The sequence below is a fragment of the Phasianus colchicus genome, chromosome 16, assembly GCF_987193195.1.
Source record: "Phasianus colchicus chromosome 16, bPhaCol1.hap1.1, whole genome shotgun sequence".
In the NCBI taxonomy this organism is placed as follows: Eukaryota; Metazoa; Chordata; class Aves; order Galliformes; family Phasianidae; genus Phasianus; species Phasianus colchicus.
The window spans coordinates 3,718,571-3,734,971 of record NC_143451.1 but is presented as its reverse complement, the minus strand read 5'-3'; the positions used below and the strand labels follow the sequence as shown (position 1 = coordinate 3,734,971).

General features: G+C 55.6%; 1 protein-coding gene across 5 annotated transcripts; it reads left to right on the top strand.

The window, feature by feature from the left end:
• Nucleotides 1-1,095: 1,095 nt before the first annotated feature.
• On the top strand, nucleotides 1,096-15,987 carry NLRC3 (NLR family CARD domain containing 3). 5 transcript variants are annotated; one of them, XM_090151821.1, is made up of 19 exons: nucleotides 1,096-1,423; nucleotides 6,150-6,310; nucleotides 6,411-6,559; nucleotides 7,412-9,155; nucleotides 9,450-9,536; nucleotides 10,213-10,296; nucleotides 10,618-10,701; nucleotides 11,024-11,107; nucleotides 11,409-11,492; nucleotides 11,847-11,930; nucleotides 12,135-12,218; nucleotides 13,066-13,149; nucleotides 13,240-13,323; nucleotides 13,484-13,567; nucleotides 13,824-13,907; nucleotides 14,021-14,104; nucleotides 14,278-14,361; nucleotides 14,432-14,515; nucleotides 14,623-15,987. In XM_090151821.1, exons 2-19 carry the CDS (start codon nucleotides 6,213-6,215, stop codon nucleotides 14,711-14,713), a joined length of 3,261 nt encoding a protein of 1,086 aa, XP_090007947.1. In that variant the 5' UTR covers nucleotides 1,096-1,423; nucleotides 6,150-6,212; the 3' UTR covers nucleotides 14,714-15,987. The 5 variants fall into 5 exon arrangements, with proteins under 5 accessions (XP_090007947.1, XP_031451148.2, XP_090007946.1 ...); XM_031595288.2 differs by having other exon boundaries at nucleotides 6,411-6,671; XM_090151820.1 differs by having other exon boundaries at nucleotides 6,147-6,310.
• The last annotated feature ends 414 nt before the right edge of the window (nucleotides 15,988-16,401 follow it).

Sequence of the window (16,401 nt, the reverse complement as noted above, 5' to 3'; positions counted from 1 at the left end):
TGGTTCTCTGGTTCTGTCCCAAAATCTGGGGGTCCAGCAGGAGGGCTGCAGCGAGCTGACACTGGTGGGCACACACTGCACTACCAGAGCTGCTGGTGGGATTTTGGGGCAGGCTGTGGGATGTGCAGCTCCTTGGGGCTGCCATGGAACGAGGGTGTGAGAGCTGCAGGGAGCAGTGACCCTGGCTGCTCAGAATAGAGCGTATCCCACACGGTATTTCAAATAGACACCACAAAGTAGAGTATATAAACCTCACTACACTATGGAATCACAGAACTGAAGGGACCTCTGGAGCTCCCCCTCCCCCCAACCAAAGCAGGTTCCCTTCAGCAAGTTGCACAGGAAAATGTCCAGGTTGGATTTTGAATATCTCCATTCAATACAACATTTTGAATATTTCTTTCCAGAGAAGGAAACTCCACGACCTCTCTGGGCAGCTCGTGCCAGGCTCTGGGACTCTCAAAGAAGTTCTTCCTCCTGTCCATACGGAATTTCCTGTGCTGCATTTGTGCCCCTTGCCCAGACACTGGACAGCACTGAAATGAGCCCAGCCCCATCCTCCTGACTTTGCCTTTAGATATTGAGCAGCACTGATCAGATCCCCCCTCAACCTTCTCTCCCCCAGCTGAACAGCCTCGGGGCTCCCAGCCCGTCCCCATCACGATGTGCTCCAGGCCCCCCCATCTCTGCACCCTCCATTGGGCTCTCTCCAGCAGTTCCCAGTCTGCCTGGAACTGGGAAGCCCAGCACAGGGTGCAGTGCTCCATATGTAAACTCCCCAAGGAGAGCAGAGAGCACCTCCCTCACCTGCTGGCCCCTGCAGTGCCCCCCAGGGTTCCATTGGCCTTCTTGGCCACCGGGGCAACCTGCCGGCTCCTGGTCAACCACTGGCCAAGCATTGGTCAACCAGGACACCACTGACCCTCTTGGCCATGAGGGCACACAGCGCTGGGATGCCCCAGGGCTGCAAGGGCCTTTGAGCAGCAGATGGGCTCTGCCATCACCAGCTGACTTGTGGTGTTGCTTTTGGGGGGTTTGTTTTCATTTGGACACGGCTCGGCCGAGCTGTGGCAGCTATGGCTGTGGGTTTCTTGCTAGGCCTGCACTTGATTTGCATACACAGCAGCCACAGGAAGGAAGATAGAACAAGGCCCACGGCAGGAAGGGGCGAGGAGGGAGCTGAGAACGACGAGAGCAGCGGGGCTGGCACGGTGCCGTGCGGGGTGCCCACCTCCCCAGGCACTGCTCCCAGAGGGGCAGGAGCACAGCTTCCATCCTGCACCTTGTGCTCCAACATCTGGGCAAGGAGAGTGCGAAGCTCTGGGGCCATGGAGGGGCATGGGGGATGCTCCCACCTGCAGTAGGATGTCCTCCCGCCCGTCCTGCCTGCATGGGGACCTGGGGAAGGTGTCACAGTGCCGAGGTAAGGCCTTGCTGGGGCTGTCACCTGGGGTACGTGGGGACAGAGGCATGTCACTTGGCTGCCTGGTGTGAGGTCAAGATGCTGCAGCCTTCTTTGCGGCAGCCATTTGCTGTGGTGCTGGCTTTGCTGCTCAGGATGTCCCAGCTCTCTTCTCCCAGCCAGCAGTGGGGAGGTTTGAGAGCAGTCCGACGCAATGAGGCACCGATGGGAACCTGTCTCACATCACCAATTCTGTTTCTTCTTTTGCTGGAGTCAGTGCATCTTCTTGTGCAGCATCAGGGTCTGCCCCCATGTTAGAGATGTTTAGATGAATTAATTCCTCTTCAAAAACAGCCAAAGAAATGTAACGTAAATAGAACATGCTATTTACATAGCATAAACAGGATGAGATAAGGATCCCTAATTTCATCATGCTGCTTTTGAGCCTGGAGCATCAAAGAGCGAGATAGGCTCCTCCAGCTGGCTTGAAGCTTGATCAGAATTTGAAAGATGAGCTGCACCCATGTGTCCCTCCTCAGGGGTCCCTGCGGAGCTCAGGCGCAGACAGTGAGGCTGAAGGCTCAGCACCCAGTGCTTCCTCAGGCTCTTTTTGCCCATGGGGATGCCCAAACCCAACGTGTGAACCTCAGGCAGGTCGAGGTGATGGGCTCAATGGTGTGGCTGTGCCTGGCGTGCTGTGGATCAGGTACCACCTGGCTGGTGTTTGAGGCTTAATCCTGAGTCCAGGAGGTATGGGACAGCCAGAGCAGGGGCTGGCTGCTGTCACTGTCACCACCACTGTTGCAGCACCATGGAGTGGAAGGGTTACCCAAGGGCAGACATGCATCATTTGGGGAAGGTTGGAGAGATCACAGCACAGAGAATGTCCAACGTTGCAGAAAAGTTTCTTTCTGGAGAGCTTGCTTGCTTGCAAACCCTAAAGGTTTGGGGTGTGGAGCTTTGGGCAGGCACTTTGTGACCAAAGCCCATGGTTACTGTTCCCAAGGTGCAGCACCCGGAGCTCTGCCTCTCTATCAGGGCTCAGCCTGACCCTGGCCTTGCTGACCTTGCTACTGGTGCTCAGTGCTTGTGCTGATGTCCTGAGAACAGATCCCCTAGGCAAGAGAGGCAGAGACTGTTCACAGGGAGAGGATCTGCTTTTCCATTAGCTGTGCATGTGTGTGTGCTGAAGGCCATGGTCAGGTCCCTGCAGGACATCACTCTGGTTGTTGAGAAAGTCTTCTCATAGTGCAGGGCTGGCAGGAAACTCATTCTGAAGGTATAATCATTTTGGATAACATGAAATCCAAACAGTAAAATGAAAATAAGGCAGCACCTTAAAGCCATGTGTAAACTTAGGTGGGTGAATCACCTGCAGATCTGCAGGTTTTGTCATTGGGTATGATGCAGAAGATCCTTTGTTGCTTCAGTGGAATTCTTTTCCATTCTGCCAAAAGGTGGCAGCCCACCTCATGCCTGTGGATTTGCTCAAACCATCAGCAGGAGAGCAGCTGCAGGCATCAGCCCGGACATTTCTTGAGCTTCTTGAGGAAGCTGCCTTCAGTGCTCGGTAACTAAGCAGCAGGAAAAACAAAAGCATCCAGTGCTGCTCAGTGATGTATTGGTGAGGAGACCTCCAGTCTCACAGCAAGAGTACCTGGCACCTCCTGTGTTACCTTAGCAGGAGCACTTTCCTGCTTCTGGCTTTTGAGCTCATCACTGGTTTTTCTTATGGCTGTGAGTCCCTGGTATCATAGGGTACGTGACCCTCCCTTGAGACCACAGGATGCCATTGAGACATGCATCAGGAAATGGTGGGAGATGGGCTGCCTGCTCTGCTGCTGTGCCTGGGGGAGAGTGAGCATGAGAGCAGCAGGGCTCAATGTAGGTCTCAATGCAGGGCTCAGTGCAGGGCTCGATGCAGGGCCCAGGGCACTCATCCTGCCTGCAGCTCACCAAGCACCCTGCAAGGCCCAGCGTGGCAGTCATCAGATGGGAGGGCATAGAATTGTAGAATCACGGAATTGTTTGAGCTGAAGGGACCTTTAAAGGTCATCTGCTCCAACTCCCCTGCAGGAGAAGCTCTGTAACGTACCTAAATACTGCAGCTCAGCCATTTTCCATTGTTTCCCACCTGCGGGCAGCCTGGTGCCCACAAAGGCTATGTGCTGCACCAGTCCCTCCCAGCAGCACAGGGCAGCTCCCCAGACAGCACAGCTCTGCACCTTGCCCACCCAAACCACACACAGAAGGCTCTACCAGGCCTGCTGTGTGTGTGGTAGCCCCAAACCCTGGTGGATGTGCTGAGAGCACGACCGCACACTGACAGCATGGCTGTTGCAGGAGGGTTTGGGGCTGAGCAGTGCAGCCTGGAGCTGCAGGGTTTTATGGCTTCGATGAGGTACGCAGCATCCTGCCTCTACCAGCACAGAGCAGCAAGCAGCACCCAGCACTCTCATCTTGGGGTAGGATGGGTGCTGCATCCTCATCACAGGAGGAAGACCCTGGAGGCTGGGAGCAGCAGAGAGCATCACGAGGCTGCTACCTCGTGCCGCCCTCCTGCTGTCACCATCCCAGCCCCATCCCTCATCACGTACCCTTCAGAGAATTTCTTTAGTTCCACACTGGCCTTTCAGGAAGAGGAATGTACTTCCATAGAGCCAAAGATGAGCAGAAGCAGTCACGTCTTGCTCACACGTTCTGGTGCCAGGCGCAGGATGCAGGGCACTGAGATGTGGCAGCAGTAGGGGCTGCTTGGCTGTGTCCCTCTGCTCCCAGGTGTGATGTAGGAGGTACAGCCTCAGATCTGCTAAGAGAACAGACAGGTGTTGACCAGACATCCTCAGATGAATGAATTTTCTGTTGCAAGACAAGCATTGATCAAAGCAAACCACTCCACATGCTCTGCTGTGCCCCTGCGGTTGCCAGCAGAAGCCTCCCCACACATTGCCTCCCCGCTCATCTCAGTGGTCCCCGTGTCCCCAGAGCCCCATGTCTGGTGATCCCCCTCCTGGGACATCCCCCAGCAATGCAGGATCCCTCTTGGAGGCAGCACAGCCCCACAGCATGGCTGGGTCCCCACTGCTGCAGCTGTTTGCAGCTTCCTGACCCGTGTAGATATATATCAGTGTCACCTACCTGGGCCCCAGGAGTGAACCAGCCCTGGAGCTGCAGTCATGGGAAACTTTTGTACAGAAAGTAGAAAAAAAATAAAAATAAAAATGCTGCCTCTGCATCATTTCTTCTGCTGCTTTCTTCTTTTTGTCCGATGCCTTCGGCTGCACTGAGCTGCGGCTGCTGGTTTGTAGCAGCAGGATTCCATTTTGATGTAGCACCAGGAGGCATGATTAAATAACCTCTGGCCTTAGAGCAGGTTCTCCTCCATCAAAGGGCTTTTCTCAGCCAGCCAACCATGTTTTGGAGGATGACAAGGAAACATGCCTGCAGGCAGCAGAAACCCTTTCATTTTGGCCACGTTACTGGGTGCACAGTGAAGATGAGAAACCCAGGGACTGCTGTGTGCAAAGCTTCCAGGCTGGTTAGAGACCAGAAGACATTAAAGAGTGATAATTTCACAACGAATTCTCACTGAGCTTGTTTAATTTATGCCAATATCTTAATTGATCACGGGGCTGCCTGGGGGATGAAAAGAGAGGCAGCTGAGGAAGGGGGACCAGCGGGGAGCACAGAGCTCTGCAGCCAGTGGTCAGAGCTGGGCAGCTGAGGAGGAGCATATAAATCATACATGGATCTCCTGGCAAGAGGATGAACAGGAGAGACTGCAAAGAGGATGCCCCAAGCATCCTCGCTTTGTACTGTGGATGAGAAACTCCACCAGGTTCTCTTGCTCTGAGCTACATTTATGCTCTTCCTCTAGAAGAGGTCAGGTTTGTTAGAGCAAAGAAAATGAGAGCTTGCTGTTCCTGCTGGCAATGCAGCACCGCTGAAGTTTGCTCAGGAGTGGGTTGGGCAAACGCAGCTCCATCTGCAATCCTCCTGGCAGAGCCTGGTACACTTTGGGGTGAAATGGCATGGATCTGCACAGCCCTGGTGCACAGGGCTGCCGTGCACTTACAAACCAGCAAAAGATGAGTGGTTTGGCACTCATCTGCGGCAGACAAGGGGGAGGAAGCAGGTAAGTGCTGCTCTGTGTAGTGATTCACCAATGCTGCTGAAATTGAGTGTCTGCAGAGCTCTGCAACAGGATGTGGTGTTTGCCACCGACCTGCTCGCTGTGATGCTGGCCCTGGACGTAGGTAGCTTTGAAACTGAAACGGGCCCTCTGTCATTCTGCTGCTGCCGCCCCACAACTTCCTTCACAACACAAAGGAAATTCTCAAGCAGTTTGAAGTCCTGCTGGCCTGCAGGTGATGATGCTGGCATCCAGTCACTTGCCAGGTGCTCTGCAGATGGCAGGGAGCTGTCACTGTATGAGCAGTTAGCACAATCACAGCATGCCTGAGAAAGGCACCTGCAAAATGGTGCTGGGGAAGGCACCAAGCCTGTGGGATGCGAGGTGTGGGCAGGCAGGCAGGGATGCTGCAGCACGATGGGCTCGGCCCTGGCTGAGCCCACAGCAATCTGATCTCCTGCTTGACCTGAGCCAGAAGCCAAGATGAATGCTGGTGGATTTTAGCATCAGAGGACCACATAGGGCAAAGCTGAACGCAGGCATGCTGGTGGTGGGGAGGGCAGTGTCAGCTCGAGGCAGCTCCCCACCATGCTTCTCCTCTTGTTCCTGCAGCAGGATGGATAAAGGCTGAGCGTGGCAGCAGGAGCCTGGGCTGACGTGCTGCCTGCCGGGCGGTCCATGGGACGGTGGTGGGTGCAGGCTGAAGTCTGCACTGCTGTGAACACTGTGCTCGTCGCCCCAGGACCGCCGATGCCACGGGACGCCTCTGATGGAAGGTGAGTGGTGCCCAGGGCAGCAGCACAGATGCGGAAAGCTGCTGAGCAGCGTGCCCAGGGATTGCACGAGCCACAGCTCTCCTGCTCTCCTCTCCTGCAGAGGCTTGGATCAGTCGCTACCGGAGGCAGCTGATGAGGTCCATCTCACCACAATTCCTGGAGGAGATCATCGGCTACCTGCAGAAGCTGGACCTCCTCACAGTGGAGGAGGCTGGCCAGGCGCAGGAGGCGAGCTCCCTGCCCGAGCAGGTGAGGGCCATGGTGGACATCCTGGCTGGCAAGGGCAGCCATGCCTCCCAGTCCCTGCAGAGCTTCATCGAGACCACCAATTCCCAGCTCTACCTCCACATCACTGTCTATGGTAGGCAGCCCACAGCGGGCGGGATGTGGGGTGTCAACGAGCCTGCCCTGGCATTTGCTGGAGCACCTTGAGATGCACACGGAGATGCCAGGTCTCAGGGACTATTCCTCCTGCCCGCTCTAGCTCACTTCTCTGAGCAGCTTGAGAAGGGGGGAAAGCAAGCAGAACATCTCAGCAGTGCTGATCCGCAGCCTCCAGGCTCACACCCTAGCTCTGAGACATCTCTGCTCCCTAATCGGAGCTGGCAGCCCCAAACACCAGCTTCTGCTCCCCAAGAGTCCCTTTTTACATCACACTTCAGCATAAGTAATTTGCTGAGGTTCGGGTGGTGATGAGGCAGGGCGGAGGTTGAGCCACAGGTTAGGATCAAGGCTAGCTAAGACAGCCAGAGTCATGAAGAGGCCAGTGACCACCAGGTGAGTGCAGAGTGATGAGGTGGGTCTGAGGACAAGCTGGAAAAACAGTTCATGGGTCAGGATCCAGACCAGCGGGCACAGATGTGATGGACCTGTAGACAGGTACTCCTAAACGTAGCTCAGGGAGGTGCTAGAGGCTCAGGCCTGAGTTTAAATGGGTTTCTGGACCTATCAGGGTGAGCAGAGGCTGAAGGTGAGGCTGATTCCCAGCACCTTCCTGCCCAGGTAAGGGTCTGTGAGGTTTCCCCTCTTTGTGGGAGTGGCTGCATCTCTCATCTGTGGTTCTTCTCCTCCTCACCTCCTGTTTCATTTCTCTGTGTGCAGAACCGATGGTGCAGAAACATCTGGAGAGCCTCCAAAGCTTCTATGGGAACAGCTTGGAGATAGGTTCCCTCCAGCGCCTCACGAACCTGCTGCTAGTGGAGGGCTTGACTGACATCCAGCAGAAGGAGCATGACATCCTGCAGATGGAAATGACCAAAGGCCTACAAAATATATCCAAGAGCATCCCTTTAGAGAAGCTCTTCTTGCCCCTGTCCAAGGTCAGCATCCCCCCGCGGATCTCTGTGACCACAGGGGTGGCTGGGATCGGCAAAAGCACGCTGGTGAAGCTGTTTGTTGGTCGCTGGACAAAGGGGTTGATCAACAGGGACATCATGTTCGTGCTGCCGCTCACCTTCCGGGAGCTCAACACCTATGAGAAGCTCTCTGCTGAGAAGCTCATCCGCTCGTCGTTCCCCCACATCACCGAACCCAACTGCATCTCCACGGGAGCTGCCAGGACGCTGCTCATCCTTGACGGCTTGGATGAGTTTAAGACTCCTTTGGATTTTTCCAACACGGTCGCGTGCACCGATCCCAAAAAGGAGATTCAAGTGGACAATCTGATCACCAACATCATACGAGGCAACCTGCTACAGGAGGCTTCTGTCTGGGTCACCTCACGGCCCACGGCGGCCAGCCAGATCCCCGGCGGGCTCATAGACCGCATGACGGAAATACGCGGCTTCAGGGCTGCAGAGATGAAAGATTTTTTGGACCAGATGTTCCTTGACAACAGAGACTTATCCAGCCAGGTTCTGCATCACATCAAGGCTAACAGATCTTTGCACATCATGTGCACAGTTCCTGGATTTTGCAGGATTTACGGCTCTTCAATTGGTTATTACCTAAAAAATAGTACCGGCCAACCCCAAGAAGTGACAGTTGTTCCTAAGACCTTGTCAGAAATCTATTCCTATTATTTTAAAATGGCTTTGAGCAGTGACTGGCCAGAAAGGCAGAAAGAAACCCTTAGGATCGACCAAGCTTTGAACAACAGCAAGAAAGTGATGAGCAGCTTGGGCAGGCTGGCCTTCTATGGGCTGCTCAAAAGGAAGCATGTGTTCTACGAGCAGGACATGAAGACGTACGGCATAGACCTCTCCTTGCTGCACAGCAGTTTGTGCAGCAGACTCTTACTCAAAGAGGACATGCAATCCTCCACGGCCTATTATTTCTCCCACTTAACCATACAGGAGTTTTTAGCAGCTATTTATTATTACACCGCTGCCAAGCGGGCAATATTCGATCTCTTCACGGAGAGCGGGATGTCCTGGCCCAAGCTGGGCTTCCTCAACCACTTCAAGAGCGCCGTTCAGAGGTCGCTGCAGGCTGAGGATGGGCAGCTCGATATCTTCGTGCGCTTCCTCTCCGGGTTGCTCTCCCCACAGGTGAACCAGCTGCTCTCCGGCTGGCTCCTGGTGAAAGATGAGCAGAACAGCTACAGGAACCAAGCCATCAGCTTTCTGCAGGGCTGCCTCAACACGAACTACGTTATCTCCTCGCAGACGGTGAACACCGTGCACTGCCTGCATGAGATTCAGCACACGGAGATTGCTAAGGCTGTGGAGGAAGCGATGAAGAACGAGAGCCTGGCTGGGATGCTCACGCCAGTGAACTGCTCTGCCCTGGCGTATCTCCTGCAGGTCTCTGATGTGTGCGTGGAGGAGACCAACCTCTCCAACTGCCTTACTTACAACATCTGCAAGAGCCTGCTCCCCCAGCTCCTCTTCTGCCACAGCCTCAGGTAGGTCGCAGTGGAACAGAGAAGCAAGCAGGGACACTGGGCTGCTCCACGTGTTGCTCAAACTCCCCATTGCCTGTGGGAGCTGTGGGCCTGCCAATGCTGCCCAGCAGCAGAAAGCTGACCTGGGGATGGCACTGTGACAGCTCCCCAGTCCTGGGGAAGTCAACTTTGCACCACAGTTTTTCCACCTAAGGGCAGATGTCACGGGACAGCTGTGTCCCCAGGCAGTCACAAATAGTCCTTTCCTCATGTTTTGTTCTCTTTGCTTTTGCTCTTTCCTTCCATTTCCTCCAGGCTGGACAATAACCAGTTTAAGGACAACGTGATGGAGCTGCTAGGCAGTGTGCTGAGTGTGAAGGATTGCCAGATCCAGAGGCTCAGGTAGGACCTGGCCCAGGCGGAATGCACTCTTTCAGAGCAGAACCAGGACCATCCAGTCGGCTCCCACCAGCTGCTGGGTGAAAAGGACAGTCCTGCCCCTCAGCCTCCTTCATCTCACCCTGCTGTCTGCTGGTCCCCCAGCACAGCTGCCATCAGCAACCCTGTGCCCACTCCTTGTGCAGGCTGATTCGTCCCAAGCTCTGACCATGCCACCCACCCCAGCTGTTTTCAGCCAGCCTCCTGCCTCCTTGCTGTTCTTAAACCTGTAATTTGGGTAGCAAGCACAGATTGCTTGTTCTGATACACCACCTCCCAGGGTTGTGGCTGTCTGCTGGGCACCCGGGGCTCAGGTTAGACCAGCTGATGCCTGGAGATGTGTTGCCCCCAGCAGATGTGTCTCCAATTTTCCATCTCCCCTCCTGTGTCTGTGGCTGTGCATAGAGCCGCCTGTGCTGAGATCTGGGCAGCTCCCTTGTTCACTTCATTAATTAACGTGAAGTTCAGAAACCCTCCAACTTGTCCCTGCAATCCCACCCCCAACAGAGCACACCTGGAAGTGATTGCAAACGTGGCTGTACCACAAACCAACATGATGCTGCCCTCTGCTTGCAGACACACAGGGGTTGTGAGAGCCTCTTTCTCCCATGACAGACTCTTGCTTTCTTTTTCTGGACAGCCTGGCAGAAAACCAGATCTGCAATAAGGGTGCCAAAGCACTGGCCAGGTCGCTGATGGTGAACAGGAGCTTGACGGTGCTGGAGTAAGTGCTACCCCTTCTGAACCACATAGCTCCTGTAGAGCCAAATCCCACCTGGCCAAGCTGGGAACGACACCCAGCTCTGTCCCAGGGCAGCAGAACCCACTGGCTGCTCACAATCCCTTCAGGTGGGCTTGTTAATAATATCAGATTGACAGCATCCCACCTGGGCACTACCAGCCTGGGGATGAGGGGAAGTCAGCCCTGTGGTTGTAGGAGCATCCTGCTGGGACATCCCAGGGCAGGCAGGCAGCTGCTGCTCTTGCTTCTCTACCCCATTTTAATCTCATCCTTTCTGCTCCTCTCTCTCCTGCCTTGCCTCAGCCTGCGAAGCAACTCCATCGGCCCGTCTGGAGCGAAAGCATTGGCTGATGCACTGAAAAAAAATCAAGTCCTGCTCTCTCTGAAGTAAGTCTGCAGCACCCGCAAGAGAACAGGCATGGGACAAGCTGTCCATAGCCCTCATCTTGGTGTTCCTGTGCTGTGGGACCCGAGCACAATCTCAAGCCCTCAATCAGAGAGGCCATAAATCACCACTGGGATGCAGGGCAGCACAACAGGAAAGCAGACCCTGCTGTGAAACTGGGAACCCCTCAGTGCAGCAGAAGTGGGATGCTGCTCACCCAGCACCGCTCCAGTCCCAGGCATATGTGTGTGTCTGGGTGGGTGCTGTGGTTACAGAGATGCCACCTGCCTGGCACTCACTTGCAGTTTGCTCCTCTCCTTGCAGCCTGCAGCACAACGTGATCAAGGAGGAGGGTGCCGCGGCCCTGGCTGAAGCCCTGCTGACCAACCGCAGGCTGATAACCCTGCAGTGAGTGACCCCTGCTCCCCCAGCCACCAGCAGATCCCGTGCTGGTTCTGGTTTGGCCATATCTGTGCTTTCCCCCAGTTTACTGTCCCTATGCCACCCCTGATAGCAAAGAAACTGTCACACCCCATGGACCAGTCCTTCAGGCACCTATTTCCCAACCTGAAATGTCCTCAGGGTGCACGCAGGGGGGGAAGAGCACTGCCAGAGTTGAGAGCAGTGCACAGGGGAGGGAGGGGACAACGTGCCACTGATGGAGCTGTGTCTGGGGCTGGCTGATGCTCCTGGCTCCTCTCCCTTGCAGCCTTCAGAAAAACTCCATCGGTGCCCACGGTGCAAAGAAGTTAGCAGAGGCGCTGGCGCAGAACTGCAGCCTCAAGGAACTGATGTAAGAGCTGTGGGGCAGCACAGGGCCAAGGGATGGTGATTCCACTGCTGTGCACAGCTGGGATCCACAGGCACAACCCTTGGCAGCGCTCAGGGCTGTGCTTTGGGGCAGCTGTTGTAGGTGGAGGTGGGAATGGCAGCAGAGTGTCTGTTGGATGGGCCATGTGCAGAGATGCTTCACGTATCTGGGGGGAGCAGGAAGCCAGACAGTGAATGGAGAGGCCGAGCCCAGCAAGGGGAAGCCCACGAAGCTGCTTGGGTCCTGGGCAGGGCAGGGCTGCAGATCCCATGCTGCTGGCAGGAGTTCTGCTTGCAACACAGCTGTTGGTAATGCTCACTTGTCCTCATGTCTTAGGCTCTCCAGCAACTCTGTAGGAGACAACGGCTCTATTGCCTTGGCTGAAGCCCTGAAGGTCAATCACAGTCTACAAAGCCTTGAGTGAGTGCTCCCTGCCTGGCAGCTCTGCTGCCCCACTGCCCCTTACCAGGTGCCCACTGCTCCTTCCATGTTTGTTCCTTTAGCTTCAGCTACCCAATGTGGCAGCTACCAGTTCCCCAGTGCAACAGGATCTCTCACCCCAAACACAACCCCACAGCGATGGCTTGGCTGTCCCATCCTAATGCTTCCCTCTGTCTGTGTCAGTCTGCAGAGCAATTCCATCAGTAACACCGGGGTCAGTGCACTGACAGCAGCTCTCTGCTCCAACAAGGGACTCATCGACCTCAAGTAAGTGATGGCCCCACTGGCCACCCTGTCTGATAGCAGCTCCTGCAGTGCACAGCTCTCACAGCAACCAGGACATGGGATGCTGGAGCTCCTCGGCATGCAGGGCTGTGCCTGGCTGCTTCCACAAGTGCTCTCAGATGCTGAAAGCAGATTTGGTCCCTCTGATGACTGAGAGCTCTTCTTTGTGCTATTGACTTTCTCCCCATGAGACTGTATCAGTGCAGCCATGTCACAATGAATTGCAATGGGGGAGGCTGGGAAAAAAAAAGCCTGATAATCCTACAGTGTTCACAATGCTGGATGTGCAGGGAAAACTAGCAGCTCCAGGGAGTGGGGCACCTGTGGCAGCTTAAACCAGCTGACAGCCACCCCAAATGCACAGGGGAACACCAGGCAGCACTGCTGTGCTGTGCCAGAACCCTGGCACAGGCTGCCCAGGTGCTGCAGGGTCTCCTCCTCAGAGCTCTCACAAATCTGCCTGCCTGTGGGCCTGCACTCTGCTCTGAGTATCCTACTGGGGCAGAGGGACCTTGAGGTACCTCCATCGTCAGCCATCGTCCCCACGTCTTAGGCTCTCCTAATAGATTTGGCATCTACTAAGAGCTCTAGGATAGAGTTTATATGCACAGCCCCACACCACAAGGCAAGCTCTCAGGCTTGTCTTCTAGGAAGGGATGAGGAAAGCTGTGGTTTCTGTTTCACTGCGGGCAGCAGCGTAGGGAACAGAAATGCAGATGGTGCTGGAGATGCTGTTGCAATGCATGGCTGCAGCCCTGGAGTGGGGCCAAGGGGTGGTGGGGAGCAGACAGTCCCCCCGTGCTCCTCCCCAGCCCTGGTGTTTCCCCAGTTTGCGGGAGAATTCCATCAGCAAGGAGGGCGGCCCCGCCATCGCCCATGCTCTGCGCACCAATTGCACCCTCAGGAAGCTGGAGTAAGTCCTATGGGCCCGGGGGGCACCCAGCCTGATGTGTGGTGCCATCCTGACCTGTGTGTGATGATGTCCTCTGTCCTCTGCCTCCAGCTTAGCAGCCAACCTGCTGCATGATGAAGGTGGCAAGGCCATCGCTTTGGCCATGAAGGAGAACCAGGCACTCACATCCCTCCAGTGAGTTTCCATAGGACCTGGTGTGTCCCTGATTTGCTCTCCTACAGGCTGTGCCATCCTGGATGCACCCACGTGGGTTCATTCTGGGTGAATGGGTGCTGAGCACAGAGGGATTGGGCCATCCCACAGCCACACACTTCACATCTTGTTCCTCTTCCAGCCTGCAGTGGAACTTCATTCAGACGCAAGCAGCCGTGGCCCTGGCACAAGCACTGCAGTCCAATGGCAGCCTGGCCAGCCTTGAGTAAGCGTGGACACGGTGGGCAGGTTCCAGCACCTCTGGGCAGCATCCTCCTATGGGCACCAGCCAGGAGATGACTTTGCCCTTTGCCTCCTCCACGCACCCCATCCCATCCCATGCCCAGTCCCTGTTTAGGGGTGCTGGATGTGTGTGGCCCCCCCAAGCACTCTGGCACACCATACCCCATTCTTGATGCAGTTTGCTGCCCATTTCCCTGCCCCTGTGTGCTCAGGGCAGACACAGTATTTGCTTGTCTCAGCTTGCAGGAGAATGCCATTGGGGATGAGGGAATGGCCGCCCTGGCTGCTGCGCTGAAGGTCAACACCACGCTGGCAGATCTCCAGTGAGCATGCAGGCTGTGGCAGAGCTGCCACTGCAGCTGGTCTGATTAGCATGTCTAATTAGCACACAGCAGCCACCTTGGGACACACACTGAAGGATTCTGTTCTCTTGCAGTCTCCAGGTAGCTTCCATCAGTGCAGCCGGTGCCCAAGCCCTAGCAGAGGCCTTGATGGTCAACAACAGCTTGCAGGTCCTGGAGTAAGTACTCAGCAGGGCAGTGAGCACCCGTAACTGTGACACTGCTCCCTGGGGTGTCTGAGATCCCCATGCTGGGCTCAGCACCACTCGCTTCCCATATCATGTCCCCCTGCTGGCCCACGGCTGCCTTGTAGAAGATGTGGGTCCTCCTGATAGCCTGTCTTGCTTTGCAGCTTGAGGGGAAACTCCATCAGCGTGGCAGGGGCCAAGGCAATGGCCAACGCGTTGAAGGTGAACCGCAGCCTCCGCTGGCTCAAGTAAGTATCCTGCTCCTAGGGATGAGAGGCAGGAGCCTTCCAGCCCTCCTGACCCCACTGCCCACCGCAGCCTGCAGGAGAACTCCCTGGGCATGGATGGGGCCATCTGCATCGCCACTGCGCTGAGGGGCAACCACGGCCTCACCTACGTCAAGTAAGTGGTGGTGAGCACTCAGCTGGATGGTGAGGCTGGTGCAGGGCTGGGGAGCTTCTCTTCACACCCCCCGGGGATCCTGAACCGCTCTTCCTCCCTGCTCCCAGTCTGCAGGGGAACCGTATCGGCCAGTCGGGAGCCAAGATGATCTCTGACGCCATCCGGACCAACTCACCTGACTGCGTGGTGGTGGTGTGAGGGCATGCAGCTGTAAGAGGAGATGGCCTGGGGGGCCAGAGGACATCCCTTTGGCTCACTGCCCACCTATTGAGGGGAAGCTAGGGCAGGGAGAGCCCAGCAGCTCTCAGCATTGCCCCTCAGGGGCTCACAGCTGCTACTGGGTCCCAGGGCTCTGAATCAGAGCACAGGAGGGTTAGAAGCTGGGGAATGCACAGTTTGCCTGTTCACTCAGGCACTGGGGGAGCTTCAAGGCTGCATAAATGGATGAAAAAGAAACGGGAGGGAGGAGGGAACAGATCCTACAGGGCAGGTCCTTCTCACGCACACGGGAGACTCAACTTCATCATAGGCCAGCAGCCCTCCCCTCCTGCAGTGCTGTGCCCACAGCCTGTCCTGCACCAGGCACATCCTGACTGCACAGGAGAGCTCTGCTCCCAAACCATCTGAAGATGCTGTAGGCAGATGCTGCAGCACCCCAGCCTGGCCCCAGCACACTGCTCCCAGTGCCAGCCCTTCTCTGTCTAGGTCTGCTAGGGATGCCAGGAACACTGCATGAAACAGCAGCCCCTTCTCAGGCAGCCACACATAGCCCAGTCCTGTAGGATGCTGCAGAAATCCTAATGAGATGAGAAGGCTGATGTTCCTTCATCCCTGCAGAACAGGGGCTGCTCCCTGTGCAGCTGTGTGGTTTGCCATGCCCACAACAACACGTTGGCTTTGGCTGAGCAAACACAGTTCCCAAGTGTTTGGTACTGCTGCCCTACATCACATCCTCTTGGAGGAGACAGGGATCCGAAGGCATAGGAATGCAGTCACTAAGAAAGGCCTTGGGAGGAAGGAAGGAGGAACATAAGGAACAGCATTGCATGAAGATGGGCCATCTCCAGCACACACACCCTGCTGCAGGAGTGCCTCAGGACAAAGTTCTGTCCCTCAAGCTGAAAACCACTGGGCTCCTTGCTGTTGCCATTGGGTCACCTTCTAAGCAAGTGGCTGCTGAAAGCAGAGGTGCCAGGTGATGCCTCTGTGTGTGTGGCAGATGTGATGGCTCTCAAGAAGGTGCTGGGTTCGCAGCTGGAGCAGCAGCCACTCTGTGCAACCCCTCCCAGCCCCCACAGCCAGCAGCCCCTCTCCCTTCACCTCCCAGAGCTGCACTTGGATACGCTCCTGGGGAGTCAGGGCAGTGAGCAGCTGCTCTGAGCACCTCTGTGGGCTGATCCTGGGGGGATGTTGGGGTGTGCTGCACCATATGTACATGCTTGGAAATAAATGAGATCCTAGCTGAAAAGACACCTTGCACTGCCTTCATCTCTTGGTTATGAGTGATCACATAGGACGTTGGGGTGCACTACCAGGCTTGTGCCCCTCTGCATGGACTGGGGACCTCACACCTGTTCCAGTGTGACTTTTACATCTCAAGGGATGGCTCACTTTTTCCAACAGGAAATAATGACACTGAAATCTTCCCTTTGTCACCAATACTTAAGAGCAGACAGGCTTGACCAGCTCTGCCTACAGCCTGTGCCTAAACCCAAGCTGAAATGTTCCCCAAAATGCCAATGGGAAACAGCAATCAACAATTTCAAGCTGCTCCTGTACTCTGGGGCTCCAGGACATCAATTAACATCAATTTGAAACACATTCATCAGTCTGAACACATGTACACACACCTAGCTGTATAAAAACACTCCTGAGCTAAACGGGGC

Coding starts and splice junctions, on each gene's coding strand:
- NLRC3 (XM_031595288.2), top strand. Junction 6,672..7,411: donor CCTCCACATCACTGTCTATG/GTAGGCAGCCCA, acceptor CTCTGTGTGCAG/AACCGATGGTGCAGAAACAT. Junction 11,931..12,134: donor CACAGTCTACAAAGCCTTGA/GTGAGTGCTCCC, acceptor TGTCTGTGTCAG/TCTGCAGAGCAATTCCATCA.